General features: G+C 38.5%; 1 protein-coding gene across 2 annotated transcripts in view; it reads right to left on the reverse strand.

The window, feature by feature from the left end:
* Nucleotides 1-24,878, reverse strand: part of sox13 (SRY-box transcription factor 13) — a 44,475-nt gene that overhangs the window by 12,057 nt on the left and 7,540 nt on the right. The window contains exons 1-3 of one of the 2 annotated variants that reach the window (XM_077530459.1): nt 18,976-19,303; nt 1,770-1,993; nt 18-114 (exon numbers count right to left, since the gene is read on the reverse strand). In XM_077530459.1, the coding sequence (XP_077386585.1) occupies nt 18-114; nt 1,770-1,991 (319 nt within the window). In that variant the 5' untranslated portion in view covers nt 1,992-1,993; nt 18,976-19,303. Of the gene's footprint in view, nt 1-17; nt 115-1,769; nt 1,994-18,975; nt 19,304-24,878 lie in introns of those variants that run through there. The other variant, XM_077530458.1, reaches the window with a different exon arrangement.

Consider the following 24,878-nt stretch of genomic DNA (forward strand, 5'->3'; position numbering starts at 1 on the left):
GAAGAGTTGAGACCGACCTTCCTTGGACTGCAGTTTCGGTGGATCCTGCAGCTTTGTCCCCATGAGTGTCACTTGACTTTGTATGTGTGGCAACTCCTTACAGGGAGAATCCTCCTGACAAGAAAACACACGCATCTTCAACAAAACTCGAAATACAGTCATTCCAAATTCACCAAATGCTCGTGTATAAATAAATGTGTCTGAAAATCCAGATGGTGCTGTTTTTAAAATCATTTCCCTTGTGCGTTAGTTAGACTTCCTGTCCCTGATGATGACGCTTTTGTACAGAGGTAAATATATACTTCGCTCCAAGTTTGTCATTTGTACGGCCGAGCCCGAGTGGGTGTGACTGACATATGCCATTTTTATAGCACGCTGTACAAACGGTTGTGAGCCTCAAATTCTGCCTAGCAACAAGTTGGCTTGTGTGTACAGTAAATGACATGTGGCGTTACTTGGAAAGCAATCGGAGCAAATCTGTGCCTGGTTCACAATTCGAGTTGTGTTTTAAGTTTCATGATGATGAATGATTCATTCGTTTAATTAATGTCAGTGGCATATGTCCACAGTAAATTATGTAGTATAATTTGACTCTAAATTGAGTCTATTTGGTCCAACTATAAAGAGAGAAATTACTTAAAATATTAAACAAGTAAATTCATTTAAAAAAAAAAAAAAAAGTCACTCAAGGGTTGAGAAACAAACCCACAACTTCAGGTTTTGGGAGACATCCAATATACTCACTGAGACGCGCAGCTCCTGATGTGTGTTAGTGTCATCTTTGTAATTCCAAGAGAAAACGATGCTTTTGGTCTCTTCTGGGATACAAGCAAACAGTAGGAGTGGCATAGCTCAGGTGGTAGACTGGCAGTTTCCCAAGCTGAAGGTCTCAGCTCAACCCTTCTGTAGTTTTTATTTTATTTTTAAATACTACTAAAATTTAGTGAAAATCTCTCCTTGCAAAATTTAATTAGAATTTCTTAGTGAAAAAAAATCTTGAATTCTCTCGTTCACACTAAAAATACTTGAGTAAACTTTTCTCTGAATATTTTACTCTCTTACAAGTGCAAATTTTACTCTATTTTGAGTGTGGGACCACATAGACTCGGTTTAGAGTAAAATATACCGAATTTATATACCGGGTATATATGACATAGTCTCAAAATAAACTTTCATAAAAACTAGGGGTGTGAATTGCCTAGTAACCTGACGATACAATCCGTATCACGATTCATAGGTCACGATTCGATTCAATACCGATTAATCCCGATATGAATTTACAAGTCGATTGTTGCGATTTTTTTTACTCAAATTTAGAAAATACCATTCAGTAAACTTGTACATGTACACTGTAAGATTTGTATGAAAATTTATTTAAATTTAAAATTTATTTCCAAACTTCAGTTTTATAACTGTATTTAACAAACAGGTTGTAACCTTTTTTCATATTAGAACAGCATTGAAATAAAATATTAAGGCTTAATGTTCCATTAATATAACATTTTTCCATGCTTAAGGTGTGAAAGAGACATTTTGTTGAATATTTTTTTCATCAATAATGGATGTTAAAAAAAATCGATTCGGCTGCCTATTGAATCGATTCGAGAATTGTGTGCTTTAGTATCGCGATATATTGCCGAATCGATTTTTTTTAATATTCCTAATCAAAACGCACCGTAAATTTAAGACTTTTGATAGACCCAGAAACAAAATGCCTACAAATATCGATCAATGACTGTTCTAGTAAGGTCAGAAATATCCGTCTTTACCAAAGGTGAACAGGACAGCGGCGGGGTCAGTTGGCGAGCCACGAGGGGCTGATTGCCCACCCAGCAGTCGCGCGAGGGAGACATCTTGAGAGTCGGCTCGGCGTTGGCGACGATTCCGGCTCCTCTGCCCATCTCCTCCTCTTCCACTTTGACGCCGACGCATGTCATGCCGCCGTCCACGTCGGAGAGGAGGTGCGGCGCTGGAGGGCTGGGCTCAACCATTCCTTTGAAACGACACGGATAATTATCTGTCAACTGGGCGTGCATAAACGTATGATTCACGTGTGCGTTATTGTCTTCAAAGTCACTTGATAATGTCACCATGCACACCTGTGAAGGTTTTCCCAACTGACTGCATTGTTTGTGTTCATTTCGACCTCCGTTTCAAATCTGCTTCCAGACAAGCTACTTGAAACATGTTTGTATGGACACTTTTAATTTTTTTTTACTCACCACTGAAGTCAAGGTTGAGGGTTAATTGATGGTTTTGTTAGCAAAACCTGCAAACCTATTGTTTGCATGTGTGGATTATATGAGCAAAAAAAGAAAAACACCTCAGTGTGGGGGTTGCAAATAGTGCTGGGAGTTTTTGACTGTCTCACAATTCTATTCAATTTTTGTGTCTGCGATTCAACTCAGAATCAATTCTCAATTCAAAATGATTTGATTGACAATGATTTTTATTTTATTTAGAGATGTGCAATGAATCATCATGATTCACTCCAGTCTGACTTGCTAATGCTAATTAGCGCGCTACTCGCGCCACTTTTATCCCTCAAAAGAAGGGGCTATTCATACAAAACGTCTCAAGAATGTATACAGGGAAGCATCTTAACATGTCTCACCAGCATATGCTCTTCCTACACCGCAAAATAAAACAACTTTTATTGGAATAACTTGATCGGGACTTTTTCCTTCTACTGTCTAATGTGGCTGTACCAGAACATGTGGCACCACAGTGCCCCTAAGTGGCCAAATCGTGTACAACATGAAGGTACAGACAAACAAGGGCAAGACAGTAAAAAATTGAAATAAAATCGATATTGGGCCATTTAAAATAAAAAAATTTAAAACTCCTAGTTGTAACTAAAGTTTGAGTGGGAAAATTTCCATCACAGTGAATGAGAAAAAAGTGCGTTTGTATGTTTACATTTCTCATTCCTGCAAGGGTGAAAGAAAAACACAGCAGACAGCAGAACAAAACAAACAGAACACACAAGGGCAAAAAAGTGCACGTATATATAAAGAGGCAGGGGGAGAAAAAAAAAAGCTATTGTTGGAGCCGGGGAACAAAGGAAGCAAGGACAATGGGGGAGAGACTGACAAAAGCCGCCGGCCGTAGGAAACAGGCTGGATAACAATGCCAACGGAATGTGCCGACCGACTCGGGAACACGGCAAAAAAAAAAAAAGTCAAGCGTCACCATTCTGCAGAAACAGAATGATGATTACAACCCCTCCTTCACTGAAGCAGTGCTGTGATTTTGAACAAAGCCACCTGTCTGCCACGGTCTGATATAGAAGCTATTCTATAAAGAATATTTTATCTGAAACATTCAAATAAATATGTAAAAAAAAAAAAAAAAAAGAAGAAGAAGAAGAAGAAGAAGAAAAAAAAAAAAAAAAAAAGAGAGATCCCCAGGGAGCCACATGTGGCTTCAGAGCCGCAGGTTGCAGAGCCCGGCTCTATAGAAAAGAGTCTGGACTTTGTGGACTGAGGAACGGCAGCTCTGTTCAGGGACGACAAGTAATTGATGATCAAATTAATCTACAAATATTTTAATAATCAAATAATCAATTGGAGCCGTTTTTAAATTAAAAATGTTCCATATCCTCAAATTGCAGCATATCAACAATAATTTTTCACTAATTTCTGTAGTCCTTGATGAAGGACGACTGATTATTTTTTGTGTTTCATCAAAATAAGACATTTGCAAACATCTGTTTTTACTTTGGAAAACAATGACTGAACCGGTAACATGGTAAAACATCAATCCAATTTTTTTTTATATCACTATATTAATTCAAAGTACCAAATGACCACCAATGACTTATGACTTGATAATAAATAGTAATCAGGGGGAAAAAAATGCTTTTATAATAAATACATGCAAAATTCAATTCAATTCAATTTTATTTCATTCAGAAATGAAACGGGACAGAAAGAAGTCAAACTTTTGTTATCTGCCCCAATCAACAACAACAACAACAACAAAAAACAATCAACACAGAATAAACGACAGCGAGAGGTCGAGACGCTTTCAATATAACAATCCAAGAGAAAAGTTCCGCAGCATGTCCTTGTGCTATATATTTATTTTTCCAGTAACTGAGCTTTTGTCAAGTTTTTAAAAATACAGATCGACTGAGTTGATTTTGTTTTACAATCCAGACTGTTCCATAAGCTGACGCCGTGAATTGAAGTACATGTTTTGTTCTGTATTCTGTTTTCGAGATTGAGTATTTTGTTCCTCTTAATTTATACTCACTTTCCCTTTTTTTCAAATTTAATTTGTATATTAACTGGTAACATTTCATGATGGGCTTTACACATTATTTTGAGACGGTTAGACTCCATCAATTCATTACATTTGAAAGTTTTTAGTTGTACAAATAATGGATTAGTGTGGTCTCTGCATCCGCAGCCGCAAACGACACGAGTTGCATGTTTCTGTAAATTTTTCTGACCAATTCTTTATTTTATTTTATTTTTCCAGAGGGCTGGGGTTTGCAACACTTGTGATTGGATGACTATATGTTAGATTAAATTTCAGTTCCGTCCTTGTTCTAACTACTGGTAGTCCCAGTCCCAGTATTGTGGAATTGAGATCGTCAGTGTAGTATAGTTTTCAAATTGGAGGAAGTGAGGGCGAGCTTGGGAGGAGCAGGTCCCAGAACACAAGGCCAAAATCCACCTGACCTTTGCACCCTCGTAGGCCCCCCCCAACTACCTAACCCCATAAAATGAGTGCGTGTACAGCCTGAAGTGAAGGACAAACCCAGACTCAAAGTGGTGGTGCTTTGCTTTGTCCCACGCTGCAAGTTATTCTTGGGTCTCCCATCCAAGTTTCACAACTCGAGTGAAGCGGTCACAGGTGGTGTTCACACGCTCGGCGAGAGCGCGCCTGCGTGTCATCCAACGCAATGGTATGCATGCGCAGCATTTTCGTGAGTTGTTGACAGCCAGGAATGTGTCAAGGTGAATTTGTCGAACAATGACTTCGAGCGCAACAATGCGAGCCAAGGTTGCTTCCACATCGGTCTCTTTTGTTGAATTATATAAAAGGGTGCCCGGTTTGCTCATCTGCGGCTGACTGTATCCGGCGATATATGAATAGCTTTGTCGTCTTACAAGCTTCTATTTTGATGAACTTGATTTGTTGACCACTTTGTGCGTTTTCGGCTTTCGCGGACCGTCTCCGTATGAGAGAAAAAGTTAAAAAAAAACACAACGGCTAGAGGCGATCCTAGGATTAGAAGTTTAGGGGTGCTATTACGATGTTTAGGGGTGCTTGGGTGCTACAGAGGGCGGGGGTACGGAGGACCAAAACTGCCAAAATTCAAAATAAATAAATAAATTACTAAATAAATAAATAAATGACTAAAAGTGAAAATAAACATGAATATAAAAAAAATATAATTCGAAAATTATATAATATATATATATATATATATATATATATATATATATATACATATATATATACACGTGTATATATATATATATATATATATATATATATATATATAAATAAAAGGAAATAAATCGGTTTTTATTTTCACTTTTAGTAATTTTTTCATTTATTCAGTCATTCATCTATTTATCTATCTATCTATCTATCTATTTATTTATTCATTTATTTATTTATTTGTTTAGTCATGTATTTAGTCATTTATTTATTTTGAATTTTGGCAGTTTCGGGCCATACTGCAAAGTCGAAATGTTATTCAAATAAGGGGGCGGTCCAAAGCGTGTCAAAATGCATGGGAAAGTTTGTGAGTAAACCGAATCTAATAAAAGCTATGCAAAGGAGAAAAAGACTTATAAAGAACGCCCAGTAAAAATATATCTATATACAACCTGTATATACTCAAAAATGGGCTAAATACGCGTCTGACAAAAGCTACTTCTGTAGAATAGTGGGAGCGTTGTCGCACAATGAGGACAAGCACAATAGATCAAAGCAAATTACACTCACAAGTCCATTGACTATGTGAACTGCCAGAACAGGTTTACTTTCATTGTAAATGTCAGAATGAGCAACGCCTGCCATGTTTTTTTGTTTTTTGTTTTGTTTTTAACAGAAAGCAGTTAAGAAATTAATTACCTCACATACAAACCCCAATTTCAAAAATGAGAAATGTGAATAACAAAACCAAAACGGTAATGATAGACTTGTAATACTTTTATCACTTGGCTCTCGCTCACGTCCCGTTGCGCTTTTCTGCCTCACGCGCTTGGAAGGAGGCAATATAAATCCAACAAGTTGCATTGCTGGGTGAGGAGAGGAAGAAAAAAAAAAGAAGGTGAACAAACATGAAAGGAACCACAACTGAGGAGAGCTCCGTGACTCCCAGGGGGGGAGAAACTGTTAGGTTGAACATGTTACCACTTGTAACTTGTAGATGTGTTTCTTGTGACGAGAGGATGGTTTCTATGATAAAGAAAAGAAATGGATGGCTTTCTGTCTTGATATATAGTTGAGTTGAGTAGTTTGCCTCCCGATAGATTATCGATACGTCTGCGCAAGTATTGCGATATTTGTAGCTAATATACAGCCACTATAACGGCTCCATTGTTCATGACTTATTGAGCAATTACTTGGCGGGCCACTAGGGGGAGCGCCTCATAAGAGTGGCGGGGAAATGGACGGAAGTCTTCAGGCGAAGAAGACTCATGAGCTTAGTACATTATTGTTATATATTATTATTATATTATAATAATATATCTTATTATGTATTTCATATTATATTTCTATTTATTTATATTCTTTTATTATGATATTATGATTTATTATTTTACTTTTTAAATATTATTTATTTATTTATTATAGATTTCTTATTATTTCTTGATATATATTTATTTTATTATTATTTTATTATTTATTATTCATTGATATTATTATTATTATTATTATTATTATTTTATTGTTTAATAATGTTATGATTATATTATGTTTTATCGTAGCTTCTCATGGATTTATTACCTGTAGCTTATCATGAATTTATTACCTGAGCAATTTTTTTTTCAATTTATTCTTTACCCTTTTCATTCCAACCCTCTCAAATTACAAAGTTCGACTCTGTGGATGTGTTGTCTATGTGACACTGTATATGTTTACACGCGCAGCTGTTTATAACACCACCACTTGTGGTGAAAAGGCTTAAAGTGTTAATGACCGGTTGTGTCATGGATGTATTTGTCGTGCTCGGTGGATCTTGACTTACTATAAAAACAATCTGTCTAGATGAAGACAAGGTGATATGGTATAGGATTTTCCGAAAATAGCTACGACCACAAATGAGCTCTCTTTAAAGGAACTCGGTGCAAGTTGCCCTCAGACACAAACGGTAACATCTAATCAGCGCTCGCCTCCCTGAGATCAAGTTTCCTCTAATTGGTGCAGTTGCATAATAGGAAAGGGCACATTGGAAATCCCTGACACCAGAAAATACAAACCTCGACTCCAATGCAGTTGGGACCTTTAGTAATAAAATAAATAATGACATAATACGCTACAAAACAAAATACGTTTGCATAGAGGCTTCCTTGGTAGTAAACAAACACAAATACATGTTACAGCCTCGTCATGCAACATCTTCCAACCTCATTTTCTTCAGAGTGAAGGGACAAAAACTTCCACAGTTGCACAAGCATTTATAAGAGCAAATGGGGAAGCAACTTCATAAGTATCTTTATTTTTACAATCTCTCTGAGTCGTTTGGAGTAGGATAATTACTATATCGATTTATCGCTCAGTGAGTGAAAATGGACTCGGTAGGTTTTTCTGACTTTGACGGTCATTTACATGAGTGTTTGTTTTCATAATGTCATCATATCAACATTAAAAACGGTTTGTTAGTGTCGTTACTATGCTAGCCAGCGCTTCTTCTTCTCCTTCTGCCAATCCCAGTCAAGAGCTGAAAATCTTCTTCTTTCCCCATCCGCGCGTGTTTAGCGAATTATGCGCTCCCGGATTGTTGCATTTTCACCGGTTCGCGCCGTGCAAAGGCGACGCAAAACTTGAGTGAATATGCCCCAAAGTCTTGTTGCGTTACTGCCCGGGCCTCATTAGCGAATGAGCTCTTCAGGCTGGAGACACAAAAGCCTCACTCTCTTCGTTCGCCCTCCCATTCCCTCTCGTCCTCTCTTCTCCCGGCCTTTTGATGTCAAGGGTGCTGAAACAATTGTCCACCTTCCAAAGAATCGACCAAACAACAGACTACCCCCCCCCCCAAAAAAAAAAACCCCACCAAACCTTGATACAGTGTCTCTCTCGCATTACTTCCCACTTCCATCACCAAATCCCGAGGGTAAATTGTTTGAATGTGTCAACAGATGTTTGGGTGTATTATTTGAATTTGGAACGGAACAAAACCACAGAAGCAATCACAGACGTGAATAACCTGCTGCTGCATTACCTGCTCACTATTGCGACATTGCTCACCGGGAACATACAAACTCGTATTTATAACTTTTACCGTGCGTAAACTAAACAAAAATATAAACGCAACACTTTTTTGCTTTTGCTCAAAGATCTGAAACTTCTATACCCAATATCACCATTTCTCTCAATTGTTTTACAAACCAGTTGAAATATGTAATAATGAGCACTTCTCCTTTGCCGAGACAATTTGATTTGATCTTTGTTTATCTCAAACAAATACACACCAAAAAAAAGGTCATGCAAAGTGAGGGGCAGAAGGAAGACAAAGTTTAAATAGTGAACACTTCTCCTTTGCCGAGATAATCCAACCCACCTCACAGGTGTGCCAGAGCAAGATACTGATTCGACACCATGATTAGTGCACAGGTGTTCCTTAGACTGCCCACAATAAAAGGTCACTATGAAAGGTGCAGTTTTGTATTATTGGGAGGAGGGTTTTCACAAAACTGCATCTTTCAGAGTAGCCTTTGATTGTGGGGAGTCGAAGGCACACCTGTGCACCAATCATGGTATCTAATCAGCATCTTGATATGGCACACCTGTGAGGTGGGATGGATTATCTCGGCAAAGGAGAAGTGCTCACTGTCACAGATTTAGATTGGTTTGTGAACAACATTTGAGTGAAATGGTGGACGAAGTTTTAGATCTTTGAGTGTATCTCAGTGTTGCGTTTATATTTTTGTTGAGTATAGTTGCAGAAAATCTGGAATTTATCAGCATGCAAATTCCACAAACGTAGGCCAAATGACCACCACTGGATTTGAATCTACGACCTCTGCTCAGTGAGGCGGATGCTGTCATGTCTGGGTCACGCCAGGGTTAAAGTTTGGGTTCATGACCTGTTAAGTTTGGGTCCATTGACCGTGAGGTCAAGTGTCTGTTTTGAACTGATGTAACCGCATCTAGTTTCAACTGGTTTCAAGCTATGTGATGTCAAGAATCTTTAATCCTTTACCTGGTCATTTGAAGTGAGGTCAAGTGGAATTGATGTAACAGTATCTAGTTTCAACTGGTTTTAAGTTATGTGACAGCTATGTGATGTCAGGAACTTTGTGATGTCAATCTTAGTTTAATCCTTTACTTAGTCACAACCAATCAGATCGATTCACTGTCCGTAGTAGCCGTCTGAGAAGTGCGTGCGTTTGGCAGATTATTATCACTGTCTCTCTGTGCAACTCTCTTTGTTTCTCGTCTAATCGAGTTTGTTTCACACCTCTCGATGTGAATGAATAGTTCAAATCTTATTTGTGTCTGCGCTTTGGGATCCAACCTCCAGCTCATAACATAACCCCCAGCCACTGTGCCACAATAATGACATCAATGATATTTAATTAGGATTTGAAAGAAAGAATTGAAACACTAACCCTAACCCTAAGCATAATGGATAATGGAATCGGAATCGCTACATTCTTATCATAACTTTTCAAACAGCACCACAATTCGTTCCTATGAACTCTGTAAATGACATTCACACAAGCCTGGGAAAATGGCTGCTCAGAGGAAAAAAAATATATTAGCGGGGAAAGTCTAGGACTCCTTTCTGCAATCAACAAGTGTTCAACTTGAGCCGAGTGCGCAGCTTGATCTTCAGTGGATGGCAGCTGTCATGCGTTGATGAAATTTAAATCAACACAATCATTCTTTGTCAAACAGCCAAGAGTAACTGTATTGTTCGTATGTAGAAGGGTGTGAAAATCTAAAAGCTGTACTTTAGCCAAAAAAAGTAATGTGTACGTAACGACAATATAGACTCACTTTATAACACGTTAAACTACTGCAGTGGGTGTGTGTATGTGAGAAAATGTCACAATTAGGGTGTGTGTCCACAGTTTCAAGGTGGTACAAGGACAAAACTAATTGATCATCGTTTCCAAACGTACAAGAACACTTCTTCTTTTCATCTACATTGTATTCTCCCGTCTAGACTTCAGACACACCCAAACGTAAAGGGCAAAAAGAGGGCGGCAACAACAAAAGGGGCGCGATTCAGTGACACCCGAAGCTGGCTTCGAGTTCACGGGAGAAACTTGTCATCCATCTTGTTAACCACTTATTCCTCACAAGGGTCACGGGGGTGCTGGAGCTTATCCCAGCCAGCTTCGGGCAGTAGGCGGGGTATACCTTGAAATGGTTGCCAACCAATTGCAGGGCACACAGAGACGAACAGGCAGCGACAGCAAAAAAAAAAAAAAATGCTCTTTGTGTTTAGCCTCCTAGATCTCCTGACCTCACAGTTTGTGATTTTCTTTTTTTCTTCTGGGGGTTTGTAAAAGATAAAGTCTTTGTTCCGCCATTACCAACTGACCTGGAAAACTTCAAACATCGAATAACAACAGTGATCAATTCAATTGATCACGATGTGCTTCAACGTGTTTGGGAAGAGTTCCTATATCATATTGATGTTGTTTGTGCTGCAAGGGGAGGCCATATTGAGCACTTGTAACAAGTGAAATAAAACTTGACTGTTCGTAGAATACTTTTATTATAAGTGTCATTTTTTTTTGCTATTTTTCCTTCATAGAATATTTGATCATGAAATAGGGTCATTCTTTTTGAATCACCCTGTATTTCATTCAGAGATACGAAAACGACGCGGGCCAATGCCTCTGAATCACTGTAGATATTGATTCGTTATGATCTGAAAAATATTTTAACTCATTCACTCCCAACCATTTTCACTGAAGTGTTTCCCTGGATTTTGACTGATTTTTGCAAGGCCCGCGAAATATTATGTTCTACTGCTATAAAATATAGAACCTACCAAAAGAGAGATTAGAGTCTCTTCTTTTATCAGGAAAAAAATTATATTCCTATCTGTTTCTGCTGTGCAGCAATTATCAATAGAATATTGCTAAGTTTCATCGTTATTCACAATTCTGCTTAGAACTGTGGGGAAATCAACTTGTTTTAACATGGCCTGGTTGATCTCTTATACTCTGCTGCCACTCAACCATTTTCTGCAGTAGATAGACTGCATCAAAGCCTTTTCTATACTCTACATAAAAAATAAAAAAATAAAACATAAAAATACGTCTTTGGGACTCTTAAAACATTTAAAATATGACGTATTTATACGTTTTTGGGAGCTAATGAGTTAAAAGCACATCCCGACTGAACCTCATCCAAGACATAATCATCACTATCTTAAGTCTACCTTTCAGAGACACAGGCTGAAAAGCAGCCATCTTCCATGCCTGCGACTCATTCCTCTCTCTCGCTCTCTATGAAACAGGTCGTCCATTGTGACGACTAGCGAGAAGCTACAGTGGCATTTACAGAAGATGGACTGAGGAGGAGAAAAGAAGAAGACAAAACACAGTCCCAATAAAGCAACAGAACAAGAGAAAGGGAAGAAAGGATGTGTATGACGGCCTTTTTTTTTTTCTTTTTTAACTTACTTCACAATGTGCAGCCCCCTCCCCTGCCCACCCCCTTCAGCTCCTTGAGGGTAGCGCAGACAAAGGCAGCCTGACTCTCACAATGTGCTCCCTCCTCTTTAGCCCGGCACACTTTACATCCTCAGTACATTCACTGGTTCTTCTGAAAAGAACCCACGTGTGCGCCGAGTGTGTGTGCGTGCGCGCGCGCGCGTGTGTTTTATAGCACTCCAAATAAGAGTGGTGGGGGTCTGTGTTTGTTGAGGGTCTTCTAGGGCAAGAGGCCAGGGCTCTGAGGTGTTACTATGGAAACGCCTTTGAGAACAACAGGTGATTCAACTGGGGGCCTGTTCATCTCCACGGTGAGGAGCGACAGGAGGCCATTAGTCCTTACGCGCGGGTTTATATAAAGTACGTATGCCACAAACAACTTTGTGCCACGGGGTCTTAACCAGCTCCAATAAGTCAGAGATCATGTCTGAAGTTGCTTGCCGAACACCTTAATCACGCTCGCTCTGCTTTGCACACATGCCCTTCCCGGGGACGTGATCGTACTCTCGCTCGCACGCACATGACAAAAGTATTCTCTGCCTGAGTAAAACTCTGAAATGTGAAGAGTAAAAGTATAAATGTAAATGAAAAATACTGCATGTAATAATGTAACACATACAGAATTATGTATATACTGTGCATTTCTATTACTTCTTGTGTTATTAATTTCTTATTAAATTTATTTACTTATTTATTTACCTACTTATATACCTACTTTATGTTATTCTGTCTTTGTTTTTAGCGTGTGAATGGGTGAATGTGAGGCTGTGTAAAGTGCTTTCTTTGGGCACGATCGGTAAAAAAAAAAAAAAAAAAAAAAAAAAAACGCTATATAAATAGCAGTCCATTCCATTCCATTTCTCCGCCATATTTTGCCCTTCAACTCCTTCTACATTTCTTGACGGATTCAAACCATTCCAACTTCAACATGTTCCAAAAATTCACGCTTTGTAAGCTATTACTTCTCCCATTGCTAACTTTAACCATTTTCCCACAATTCAACATGTTTGACTCCAAAAGTCCCCATTCATTTCAAATGAGACATTGAAACATTCACACCTAAAATGTCATGAAATGAAGAAAACCAAATCTTTTTCTCCCGATTCCAATCAGCTAAAAATCCCGTGATCAGCCCTGTGTCCGATCACGTGACTGGATCGGACGGGACGGGACCCTGTTTTGAAACGTAACAATTATAAAGTACAGGCAATGGTGTTAAAAATGTAATAAATACAAGTAAGAATTAGTTCGACAAATAAACAAAACTCCTCACTTCAATTAACAATGTATCTCTGGTTATTAGATCCTGGTCTTGGATCCTGGTGTACCTAATGTGGCGGCCACTTAATGTTTAAAGCGCATAAACCTGCACCGACATGCCTATAATACAAATAATAACAGTGGTAAGCATTGTGGGAACAGCGTCAAAAGAGAAAGCGGTTAATCTCCATCCATAAACAACAGCAACCACCAAATAGTTCCCAACAAAAGTTTTCCTTTCAACGCATGTTCAATGAAACACACCTTAGTCCTGTAGGAGCTTGCATTTTGAGGATGCACACCTTCAAACTCACATGAACATCCAATGCAATTACGCAAAGAACAAAATCAGTTGGTGCTTTTTCAATGGAGTCAAATGCATTCAAAAGTGGCAAGAGAAAAGGAGTGGCAGTTGTCTTTTAAAAAGAAATGAATTGGCTCAATTCTGTTTTTAAAATGAATTGAATAATAGTTGAGCATTCTTTTTAATTGGCTTTTGATTTTGAACGAAGCTATCCATCAATTGTTTGTAATCTGTATTCTACTACTGTACTGTAATAATATGAGGTGATCATACATTTATATGGCCTCACAGTCACAACAGCCTTATGAGTGAAACCATAACGGTGATGTGATGTGGCCCGCGACAATTTATTCATTTCATTTTGTCAACCACGTCATGTTAAGCAAAACCCAAACCAGCTAAACAAATGCAAGGCTGACACATGAAAGACTTTTGGCCACGAACTTGTCTTGGCAAGTCGTGCCATTTTGGGGCACGAACTGGGAGGTTCCCGCACTGTTCCCGCATAGTTCACGACGAGTTCACGAATGCGTGACCATTCGTGTCCACATTGACACGAACTGGCACGACGAGTTCACGCATAGTTCGCGCATAGTTTGCGCACTTCCCGCATTTGCACGACGGGTTCGCGCAATTCGGACGGTGCCGTGCCGACTTGGGCACGCCATATAAAAAGGGGGCTTCCCCGACCCCTATTCGTGGCACTCCGTGACAGTCGTGGCATGGCGCTCACTGCCACGCATTCTTCCCGTATCGTCCCGACGAGTTCACGAATAGTTTGCGCATAGTTCACGACCCGGTCGCGAAATTTTGTCATCACAAAAATTTTTAACATTTCAAAATTTTGGTGGATTTGATCAAGGAGCAAAAATTCTCAGGTCGTGACTCAGGTCGTGCCAATTCGTGCCACAAAATCGTGCAAGTGTCAGCCTTGCATAAAACACGTTTATCACGAGTTTGGTCTGTTTTCCATTCATTTGTTTTTGTATCATTAAAATGAATAATATTTTATTGCTAGATATTGAGTTTGAGGTAAACTGCATCTGGAATGGAATGAGACAAGCAGATTTTTTTTTTTTTATTTGCTGTGAAAGGTATGTATTCATCCTTGCCAAAGCGTGTATGCAAAAAACAGTACTTATGAAACACGTGTCCATTGAAACAAACGAGGGAGAGCAGCAGAAAGATATTCAACCTTGTGAGCAGCGAGGCATAGAATCCTAGCAAACATAAAAAGAGGATTGTTAAATGGCTTTTGTAAAGAAGAATCTCGAGAATGCTTTGTGATGCTGACAGGGTTGTGCGTATGTTGCTTGTAGAAGTTTAGTCATGTTTGCTTTGACATTCCCACCGTCTTGTACCTCCTCTGCCACAGCAACAAGTGAAAAGTATCAAAAGACGCCTCTTGTGAGAGAATACAAATGTCACCACGAAGCAACAGGAATCAAAAGAGGCTTCTAAACAGGAGTGTTTCTTCAAAAATTCTAATTCAAACGTGTTAATTCACAATTTCACATCCAAGGCACCGCTTCAAAGGAAGTGAATGTTTCTATTTTCACAAGAATCCGTTCGTTTGAAGTGCATGAGGAGTTTCAAAATGTGTGTCCTTCAAAAAAAAGATGGCTAAATAGCGTGCATGATTGCTTAGATGGACAAGCAGCTGTGCGCTTGCGATGCAGAGGTAGCGAGCTTGACTGCACTTTGCACTGTGTTCACATAAGTCAGTGGTGTCAAACTCATTTTAATTAAGGGGCCACTTTCACCCAAATTTTGTCCCAAGTGGACAGGACTAGTCGGCCTATGTCAGTAAGCTATAAATAACGACAGGTCAAAAATATTTCATGTTTTTTTTTTTTGCGCAAATACAGTATTCCCTCGTTTTGGGGTTGGGTTCCAAAAAATACCAGCAATAAATGAAAACAGAAAGACAGTGAAAAGTGAACCGCATTATAGCGAGGGAATGCTGTAATTACAACCACATTCTGAAAATATTCTCATGTATTAATATTTTATTGCGGCGTATCTGAAATTTCTTTAAAAAAAAATTTTTTTTCATCAAATCCTGGACAACAGCCATATTTCGGAATGTCATTTAATTAATAGTTATTATTTTTAGAAACATTTTAACAACTTTTAAAAGCACTTTGTTGCATTGAGAACTTAGGTAAAACTCAAGCCACATTGACTGTACATTTTGATTTGCACCAACCTTAGCAGAGTTCTTTTTAGGGTACAAACATCTCACTTCATCTTTTTTCTTAAGTCTGTCAAGAATAGACATCTTAATTGTGGGAATGCTGAAGTATTCCCACATATGTTATTGTGATTTTTATTCGCCACACTTTTTACATTGTTCAAATTTCAACTAGCTTAAAATTTTCACTAGGGATAGACCGATAATCGGCCGGGACGATTATCGGTGCCGATATTTGGCATTTTGACAAATATCGGCATCGGCCATTTTTTGAATCTGAAGGCCAATAAAGCTCACTGAGAAGGGAATACTTGCGAACGTAGCGAATTTGGGGTTTTCATCAGGATTTGTAAGATGTTCGCAGTCAGTTATTATTTGTCGTAAACACATTTGGAACATATTCACACCATTTTTCACCGCGAAAATCTTTTTGAAACGTTTTTACGAACCCTAACAAAACCCCCAAATGAGCTACATTCGCATGAATTTGTTACTCAGTGAGAAATTATATATAGTTTAAAAATCCCCCCCGCCCCATTTTACTGCAAATGAATATCGGCTTGAAATATCGGTTATCGGCCTACTTGACGACAAATAATCTGTATCGGTATCGGCCTTGAAAAAACCATATCGGTCTATCACTAATTTTCACACCTCCCAGGGTATATATCGTCTGATTCCACACTACTAACAGTATTTGCACATTTTAACATTTAATATCAACTTTCCCCCCATTCAATGGGACAGACATTGAACTTTTTCTAAGTATCACTTTCCACGTGGCACAGTTGGTAAAGCACATTGTCCAGCAACCAGGAGGTTCTAATTTCATAATTTATCTCTCAAATTTGCTTCAGAAGCTTTCCACATGCATTCAAATCTTAGCATTCATCTATTAGCATTCAGCTTTCAGCATTCCCACGCAATTTCTCCAGAAATTGCACTTAGTCTAGTTTAACACTTTAATCACTGAGGCTAAGCCATTTGGCTTTACTACCATCTAGCCCCATAGGGGTAAGGAAAACCCTGGGGTTTGAAGTGTTAAAATATCATTTTAAATATGTGGCACCAAAATTCCATAAGACAGGAATGACGAATAATGACGTTTCAAACTCAATGACACGTGATGCAACTCCGTGACACTGTGGTCAAATATGTGACGTGGATAAAGTTGTCAAACGTCAACATCCTGATCGCTCGGTCAACCGCACGAGTTTTTAAACCTTCACATTCCTTGTGATTCTTTCAAAGAGACAATGCAGTCAGAGGGTTTTATTTAAAGAGATCACAAGGCTTCCGCGAACAAGGCATTGTTCTGTTTGATTGGCTAGGCCTCACACTGCGCTGAAGGACTAAAGGAGACACATACACACACATGAGTGCACGCACACACACACACAATTATACTCCATTGTGGTGCTTCTCTGTGGACTCCTGGTTCAATAGGATTCAGAGAACAATGTCCAAAGGATATAGGAGGTCAGGATGAGAGATGAGGGGGAGAAAAAAAAAAAACCTTTGTCTGCTCTTCTGCCCTCATGGAAGGTGTTCAGTGTATCACAAATGGTACACTTACACCTCACTCACATCCACGTGCGCAAGCACACACACAATGCAGGCACAAAGTTTTGGAAAAGAACATTAATAATTGCACATCAAAATATTCAGCATGTTTATACCTCTAACTATCTTTCATATTAATTAATGCTTAATTTGCCTTGGTATTAGTATCCTCTAATAATCTAATAAAGATAGATTGTTGAGAATTACCACATTGGAAAAGGAATCACAAATTAACTTACAATCGCAATTTTGAGGGAAAAAAAAAAAAAAAGATTATTTTCCAAAATCGTTCAGCCCTAATAGGATGTGATCATAAGCTTTCAAACATTAATAAAACACCACAGTCAGCCATATTTCCACTCAAGCAATCGCATAAGCGTGTATGGGTGTTTCGAGAGGCGGGCGGCAATTAGTCAGTTACCTTTCAACCAGTGCGAACCCGTTCACCTGAGAAGACAAGACTTCACAGGAAAGAATGGAGTAGGAGGGAGGTGCTGAGGGCAGAGGTCAAGGGTGAAATACCAACCTCTCCTTTTGGTTATTGTGTGTGTGACTTTGGGCGTAAATGCGTATCTTGTGTGTTTGCAAGACTGATCGAAAAAAGTGGCAGTGGCGCTGAAAGAAAGAAAGAAAGAAAGAAAGAAAGAAAGAAAGAAAGAAAGAAAGAAAGAAAGAAAGAAAGAAAGAAAGAAAGAAAGAAAGAAATAGTAATATGTACAGGGTGACCCAAAAAGATGCGTACCCATATTTTATTGGATAAAAAATCCATTTTTTAACGAATGTCTTTTCTGTTGCAGGACGTGAAAGGTGAACCTATGGATGATCATTTGCAGCTATAGTTGCCCTGAAAATGTCTTGGACAAATCAGCAGAAGATATTCTCCCTGGAGACCTATTTTGCGACAAAATCATACCAGAGTGTACAGATTCAGTTTCGAAAGCGTTTCCATTGTCGCAACTTTCCATCAAAATCAACGATTGTTACTCTACCACGTGAGCTATGCCACTCCTTCTGTATGTTAGAATATTGCTAACTAATGGCAATAGCATCCGGTACCTCTCCACAGTAATTTGGTCGGGAAAAGGCCGGAATTTGTTGCGACGCCACTGCGCCAGGGACTTTTGACATCCATCCATCCATCCATCCATCTTTCATAACTGCTTTACTCCGAACAAGGGTCGCTGGGGTGCTGGAGCCTATCCCAGCTGGCTTCGGGCATGTGGACGTCGTAACTGAACTAAACTGGTCACCAGCCAATCGCAGGGCACACAGAGACGAACAAGGACTTTTGACATATAAGGACTTAAGATGAAGAAAGTTTAAAAAAAAAATTACATAAATAAAAACACAACCTAGATATCACTTATCCCGATTTTTTTTTTTTTTTTTTTTTTTAAACTATAGGGGGAAACAAAATCCCAAAATGTTACTTGCTTTTGTTGGACTTAGAAATCACTGATTCCTGCCAACTAAAACATCATCATCACCATCATCCTCATCGTCATCATCATCATCATGATTATCATCCAAAAGTCATCGTGGGCAAGTTGTCAGGCTCGTTTCACTGTGCCAGATTCAGAAACCAAAATAAAGACGCGTGACAAGAAAGTTACCACGTGTTTACATAAGTATTCTTGACTCAATAGTGTTCAAACTACACGAATCCCGTATCCAAACGTGAAATTGTAAACTCCAAACACCATTTTTAACTATAAATCAGACCAATTCAAGAGAGAGAGAGCGAGAGCGAGGGAGGGAAATTGTGAAGTAGCGATCGACGTGACACTCACCAGGCAGTCCCGGTGCGTTCTCTAAACTCCTCAAGAAAAGCCAAGAAAGCTTCCGTCGCCCCCCTCTTTCCGTCTTTATTAGCTGGGTGCCAAAACCGCCAGCACGAGAGTCGTTCAGTGCGGTTGTCCCGAGGATATTGACTGTCTTTCGTCGGTGTTGAACTCGGACCAGTTGTCACACCGTGGCCGCGGAAAACACGGCGCCGTCCTCCCCTCCTCTCATCCGCAGCCAACCTGGCTTGGCGCCCAGTCAGTCCGTCTCAGTCAGTCAGTCAGTCAGTCAGTCAGTCCACGGCGGCCGCCGCAGCTCAGCTCACCTCCCACTTAAAGGGCGAGAGCGAGTCTGTCTCCAGGTTGAGGTTGTGGGGACAACCATGCAAGGGGGGGGAGGAGGAGGAGGAGAGACAGAGCGAGGCTGGAGTAAAACGTGGGGGAGAGGGGATCGATATCAACTGTCAATGGCTCACACAACAAACCCACAGTAATATTGGCCACCCGTATTTGACGAGTTGCTCTCTATCGTCGTTTCTTTTAAATGTATTCAGTTCAATATTGCAGTAGTCCACCAATTTCATTCCTTAACAGTGCTAACCAGGGACAGGCTATCACTGTAGGTTTTAAGGACTATCATTTTTTTTTTTAAATAATATAATAATTTTATATTGTGTATACTCTATATGTTACTTGTACCTTCTTCACGTTTTACGTTTCTGCTAATTCATCATGAATACATTATTTCAATTCAATTAACCACCATTTTTTAAATTAGTATGCATTTTTGTCGACTAATTACGACGAGACGAAAATGTCGTAATTCCAGACTGAAGGACTGCATGCGTCAAGCAGACCAAGAGAAGCTTATCCATGCTTTTATCTCCAGCAGACTAGATTACTGTAACGGTCTTCTGACTGGACTCTCTCTCTTTTTTTTTTTCTTTTTTTTCTGACTGGACTCTCTCAAAAGAACATGAGACACTTGCAGCTCATTCAGAACGCTGCAGCTCGAGTTCTGACCAAAACAAAAAGATCAGAACATATTACTCCAGTACTTAAGGATTTACACTGGCTCCCTGTCAGCTGTAGAATCGATTTTAAAGTTCTGCTACTCGTCTATAAATCACTAAATGGTTTGGGTCCTGAATATATCCAAGAAATGCTGATTGAGTACAAACCCAGCAGGGCTCTGAGATCTACAGACTTGGGCCAACTGGTGGAACCCAGAGTTCGAAGCAAACATGGTGAAGCTGCATTTAGCTATTATGCTGCATACAAGATGGAATAGGCTACCAACAGAAGTGAAGTCAGCCCCGAGTGTAAATGCTTTCAAATCCAGGTTAAAAACTTTGCTTTTTTCTTATACCTTTGATTAGGGACTTTTAAACAGCTTTAATTAAGTGGTTTTTTTTTGTTTGTTTTTTTTTTTAGTAAATTTTGTAACCTATTTTTATTTATTTATTTTTTTCCTCTGAATGTTAACTACTGTTTCTTGATGCTTATGTGTTGTCTTTCCTCGTGTAAAGCACATTGAGTTGCCTTGTGTATGAAATGTGCTATACAAATAAACTTGCCTTGCCTTGCCGTGCCTTCACTTACAGGGATACTTCACTTATTTAGCCCATTATAGCAATAAAAAAGTTAATATTTTGTCTATAATTAATTTGATACTTAACATTACTTTCCACGTACAATTAGTATCTTTTAAAAACACATTTTGCAACTTGCTGTCGATTGAAAATGACATCACAAGGGCTCGGGTAACCAATCACAGTTCACCTGTTTTCTGGGTTTGGTCAGTAAACTGAGCCATGAGTGGCTGTTACCTACTTCTCAGCACATGTGATGTCATCATCAGCCGAGAAAAAGTAGAAAAAAAAATACTTTTTAAAGGTATTAATTGTACATGAAAAATAATGAAGTTAACACATTAATTGCCGACAAAATATTAAAGGGATACTTAACTTATTTAGCCCTTTATAGCAATAAAAAGTTAATATTTTATCTATAATTATTTTGATACTTTCATTATTTTTCACGTACAATTACTGTAGTACCTTTTAAAAACACATTTTGCAACTTGCTGTCGACTGAAAATGACATCACAAGGGCTCAGGTAACCAATCACAGCTTACCTGTTTTCTAGGTTTGGTCATGTGACATTCACAAGCTGAGCTGTGATTGGTTACCTGAGCCGTTGTGATGTCATTTTCAGTCATAGTTTTGGATCTGAAAAGGTTCAATATAATCTGCTGAAAAAAAAATAGGAGTCAAATGGTTGTTCTGACTAAAACTAGACTATAATGTTGACAGTTTTTGTTGACTAAAACCAGATGAGTAAAATTACGTTTTCTTGGACGAAAATAAAGAAAATAAAATGCTAGCTTTATAGTCAATTAAAAATAGACTAAATAAAAACGATATGAGGTTGACTAACTATGATAAAAGCTAAAAAGCGTGACTGAAATTGGACTCAAACTGAGACTAAATTTAAAAATGGAAGACAAAATTAACACTAGTTGACCGAAACTATAGAACTACTTCCTGCTTTCACATCAAAGAATCATGGGAACTGTAGTCCTACTATCCACTGTGGTCACCAGTGGCTGATCAGACAACGCAAGTTGAGCTTACTAGCGGTATATTTCCAGTTTTACAATGTCGTACAACCCCACCACCGTCCACGAAGTGTACTTTGATGGAATTTGCTAACATTACTGACTTGCTTTCTTTACTATGGTTGAAAACAGAATGAGGAAAGTCTTATTAAACGCACTGAAAACTGCTTTTTCAAATGCTTCTTATTTGTGTGGGCTGTTTTGTACAGTCACCCATTTGAGAGAGTAACTGGCCATGAGGTGAGGAATAGAAGAAAAACATGCTTTCGGAGCAGAGTGCGAAGTAGTGAAGACCTCGTAGCAAGGAAGAAAGACGGAAAGAATGAGTCGGGTCATGGGAGTGCGTACGGTGGCGATAAGATAAAAAGGGATGCAGCTCAAAGGAGACGGGCGAGAGGAGAGATTGAAAAAGAGGAGAAGGTAGCGAGAGGTTGATTGTGCTTGGGGATAGTTGATGTTGGCATTTCTAATCCCTCCTGTTTCTTGCTTTGTGCTGGGGCCCAGCAGGAAGTGGGAGCCGGGCAGACAACAATTAACAAAAGAGCTGCGAAGAATACAATTGGCCGTCAATGGCCAACCATGTGCCTTTGTGCCAGTCACCATGGAGACGGCACAACACCACCATACGGCGATTACAAAACCCCGCTCGGGCACCCTGTTCTTTCTTTCCCCTTCTCTGTACCACTTCCATTTATCTTCTCATTACAATGTACATTCGTTTCTTTTTATGTTTAGTTCCAACGCAGTTTTCAAGATTGTAGTGCTTCTCCTAGAGTTATTGGTACAGTCGTACGCCATGCAACGTGGCGTTTCCGCCGTAGCCTCCTGACTACCAACAATTCAAATTTGTCCACTGTAGTGGACCTTTTTAAACCTGAATATTTCCCTCCCAGTGCATACGATTTAATTGACTCATTTTGTGCTCTACAGAGGACATTCAGAGCTTTCCAATGATACCAAATGTGTAGGGGTGGGGCTTTGCTACCTTTGATTGCATCATAAAAGAAAATGGCTTCCTCCAGTGCAAGCACCTTTTCGGGAAGAGGAAAAGTACGTGTATAACACTTTTTATTCAATAAATTTAGGCTTTAAATGTTGTTAGCATGTTTTCTATAAGACTCTTAAGAGCACATTAAAGTATTGTTTGAATTATTTTAACTGTATTTGAGCCTAGCATTTAAGTTTTTAAAAATGTCCTCTGCAGTGGACACGTCATAGCTTAAAAATAAAAACGTTTTTGCTTTTCAAAAATTTCTTTTGCAGTATTCCAGTTACTCCACAAAGGTTGGAGAATATCAAAATAAACATGATTGGACAATGGAGGATATAGACAGAAAATAATGTGAAGACGCCGAAGAGAATTGAATGCATTCAAGGTAGGCGAGCTTACCGAATGGCAACGTAAGATGGCCGCCAGTCAGTTCTCAAGTACTTGTTGAGAGGTTATCTTTCACTGCCATTGATACTTGTTAATTACATTTTTTTTAAACGGGTCTAGATGAGGGAGAATGTGATTATGCTCCACTGTAAATGTCACACTGCCATTGATACTTGTTAATTACATTTTTTTTTAAACGGGTCTAGATGAGGGAGAATGTGATTATGCTCCACTGTAAATGTCACACTTGGAAACAATTTTACTGATGCCCAACCACCGGTAAATGACATCATTGCCCCATTTTTATAAGAAATAAACACAGTTTGAGAGTCCATGGAGTAATGGCTGCATTTTGTGCAACCTACATTTTTCTATATATTATAAAAGAATTGGACAAGGCAGAAAGAAGAGAGTCTATGCTGTCATTTGTCAGATTCGGTTTATACATAATTATTGAACATATCATGTGGGGATTGAAAGTTTCTAAAATGGCTGGCTGTGAATGAGTTTTAAAAGCAAAGGTGATGTAATACAGTGGTAAACATGCCCGTGTCCCCTTTTTTTTTTTTTTTTTTTTTTTGCAGGCATCAAATTTTTTATTTTTTTTGCAGGCATCAAATTCAGAAATGAGTGAAGCAGTTTGAACATTATTTAGTATTTGTAATGTATTCAATTGAATAGAAGAGTTTACTTATTTATTCTGTTTATATTTGTTTTACTCAAAATTTGTATTGCAACTTGACAAAAAAAAAAAAAAAAAAAGTCTTTGGTGGTGGCCAAAAATAAGTCCAATTCTACAAACTGCCCATTCATAATGGCCTAATGTCCCACATTAACAGATGCTGTTGACAGCTCAACATGCAACAGGTCACAACCATCCTTGTCTGATGTTAGTTACCCACTTCCTGTGTACCATTTTCCCCTTTATCGAACGTGGTGAGACCCTAATGATGATAAGACATTTGTAATCAGGTCATCATCTATTATCACCAACATATTATATGTCTGTCTGTGATATGGGTGCTACTTGCACTTTGCAACTTTCTGCGTTTACAACCCAACCTCTTCAAGCCTTTTCATTATTTAACCAATAACTACACAAAGAGGTCAAAGGTCAATGCATTGGCATGGGTGTTGAACTAAAATTTAAAGAGGTCCATGCAGTTAGAATTAATTAATTAAGAATTAAATTAAATTTTTAGGGAGTTAAAGTTTTAAATCTTTAACTTTGACAGTACTAGATGGTTAATTTACTTACATATTTATTTCTGTATTTATTTATTTATCTATTTATTTATAAAGGGATACTTCACTTATTTAGCCCATTATAGAAATAAAAAGATCATATTTAGTCTATAATTAATTTGATACTTTCATTATTTTTCATGTACAATTAGTACCTTTTAAAAACACATTTTGAAACTTGCTGTCGACTGAAAATGACATCACAAGGGCTCAGGTAACCAATCGCAGCTCACCTGTTTTGTTGGTGTGGTCATGTGACATTCACAAGCTGAGCTGTGATTGGTTACCTGGGCCCCATGTGATGTCATTTTCAGTCGACAGCAAGTTGCAAAATGTGTTTTGAAAGGTACTAATTGTACATGAAAAATAATGAAAATATCACATTTGTTATAGGCAAAATATTAATGTTTGACTGCCAAAAATGGCTAAATAAGTCAAGTATCCCTACAAGGAAACAGAGATCTCAAAAAAATTGATGCGATAGAGAAAATTGTATATCAGCTTTTGATTCAACATCCAAAAATTTGTTAAAAACACTTCAGATTGAACGCGACAAAAATTGTGTTCCCCGGTCTAACTATTAAGAAAAGCAAGAACAGTCTCAGCTGAGAATTACATTAATTAAGTATTAAATATTAAGTATTAATTTCATCAAATAAAACTAACCA

The sequence above is a fragment of the Festucalex cinctus genome, chromosome 8 (genome assembly GCF_051991245.1).
Source record: "Festucalex cinctus isolate MCC-2025b chromosome 8, RoL_Fcin_1.0, whole genome shotgun sequence".
Lineage (NCBI taxonomy): Eukaryota > Metazoa > Chordata > Actinopteri > Syngnathiformes > Syngnathidae > Festucalex > Festucalex cinctus.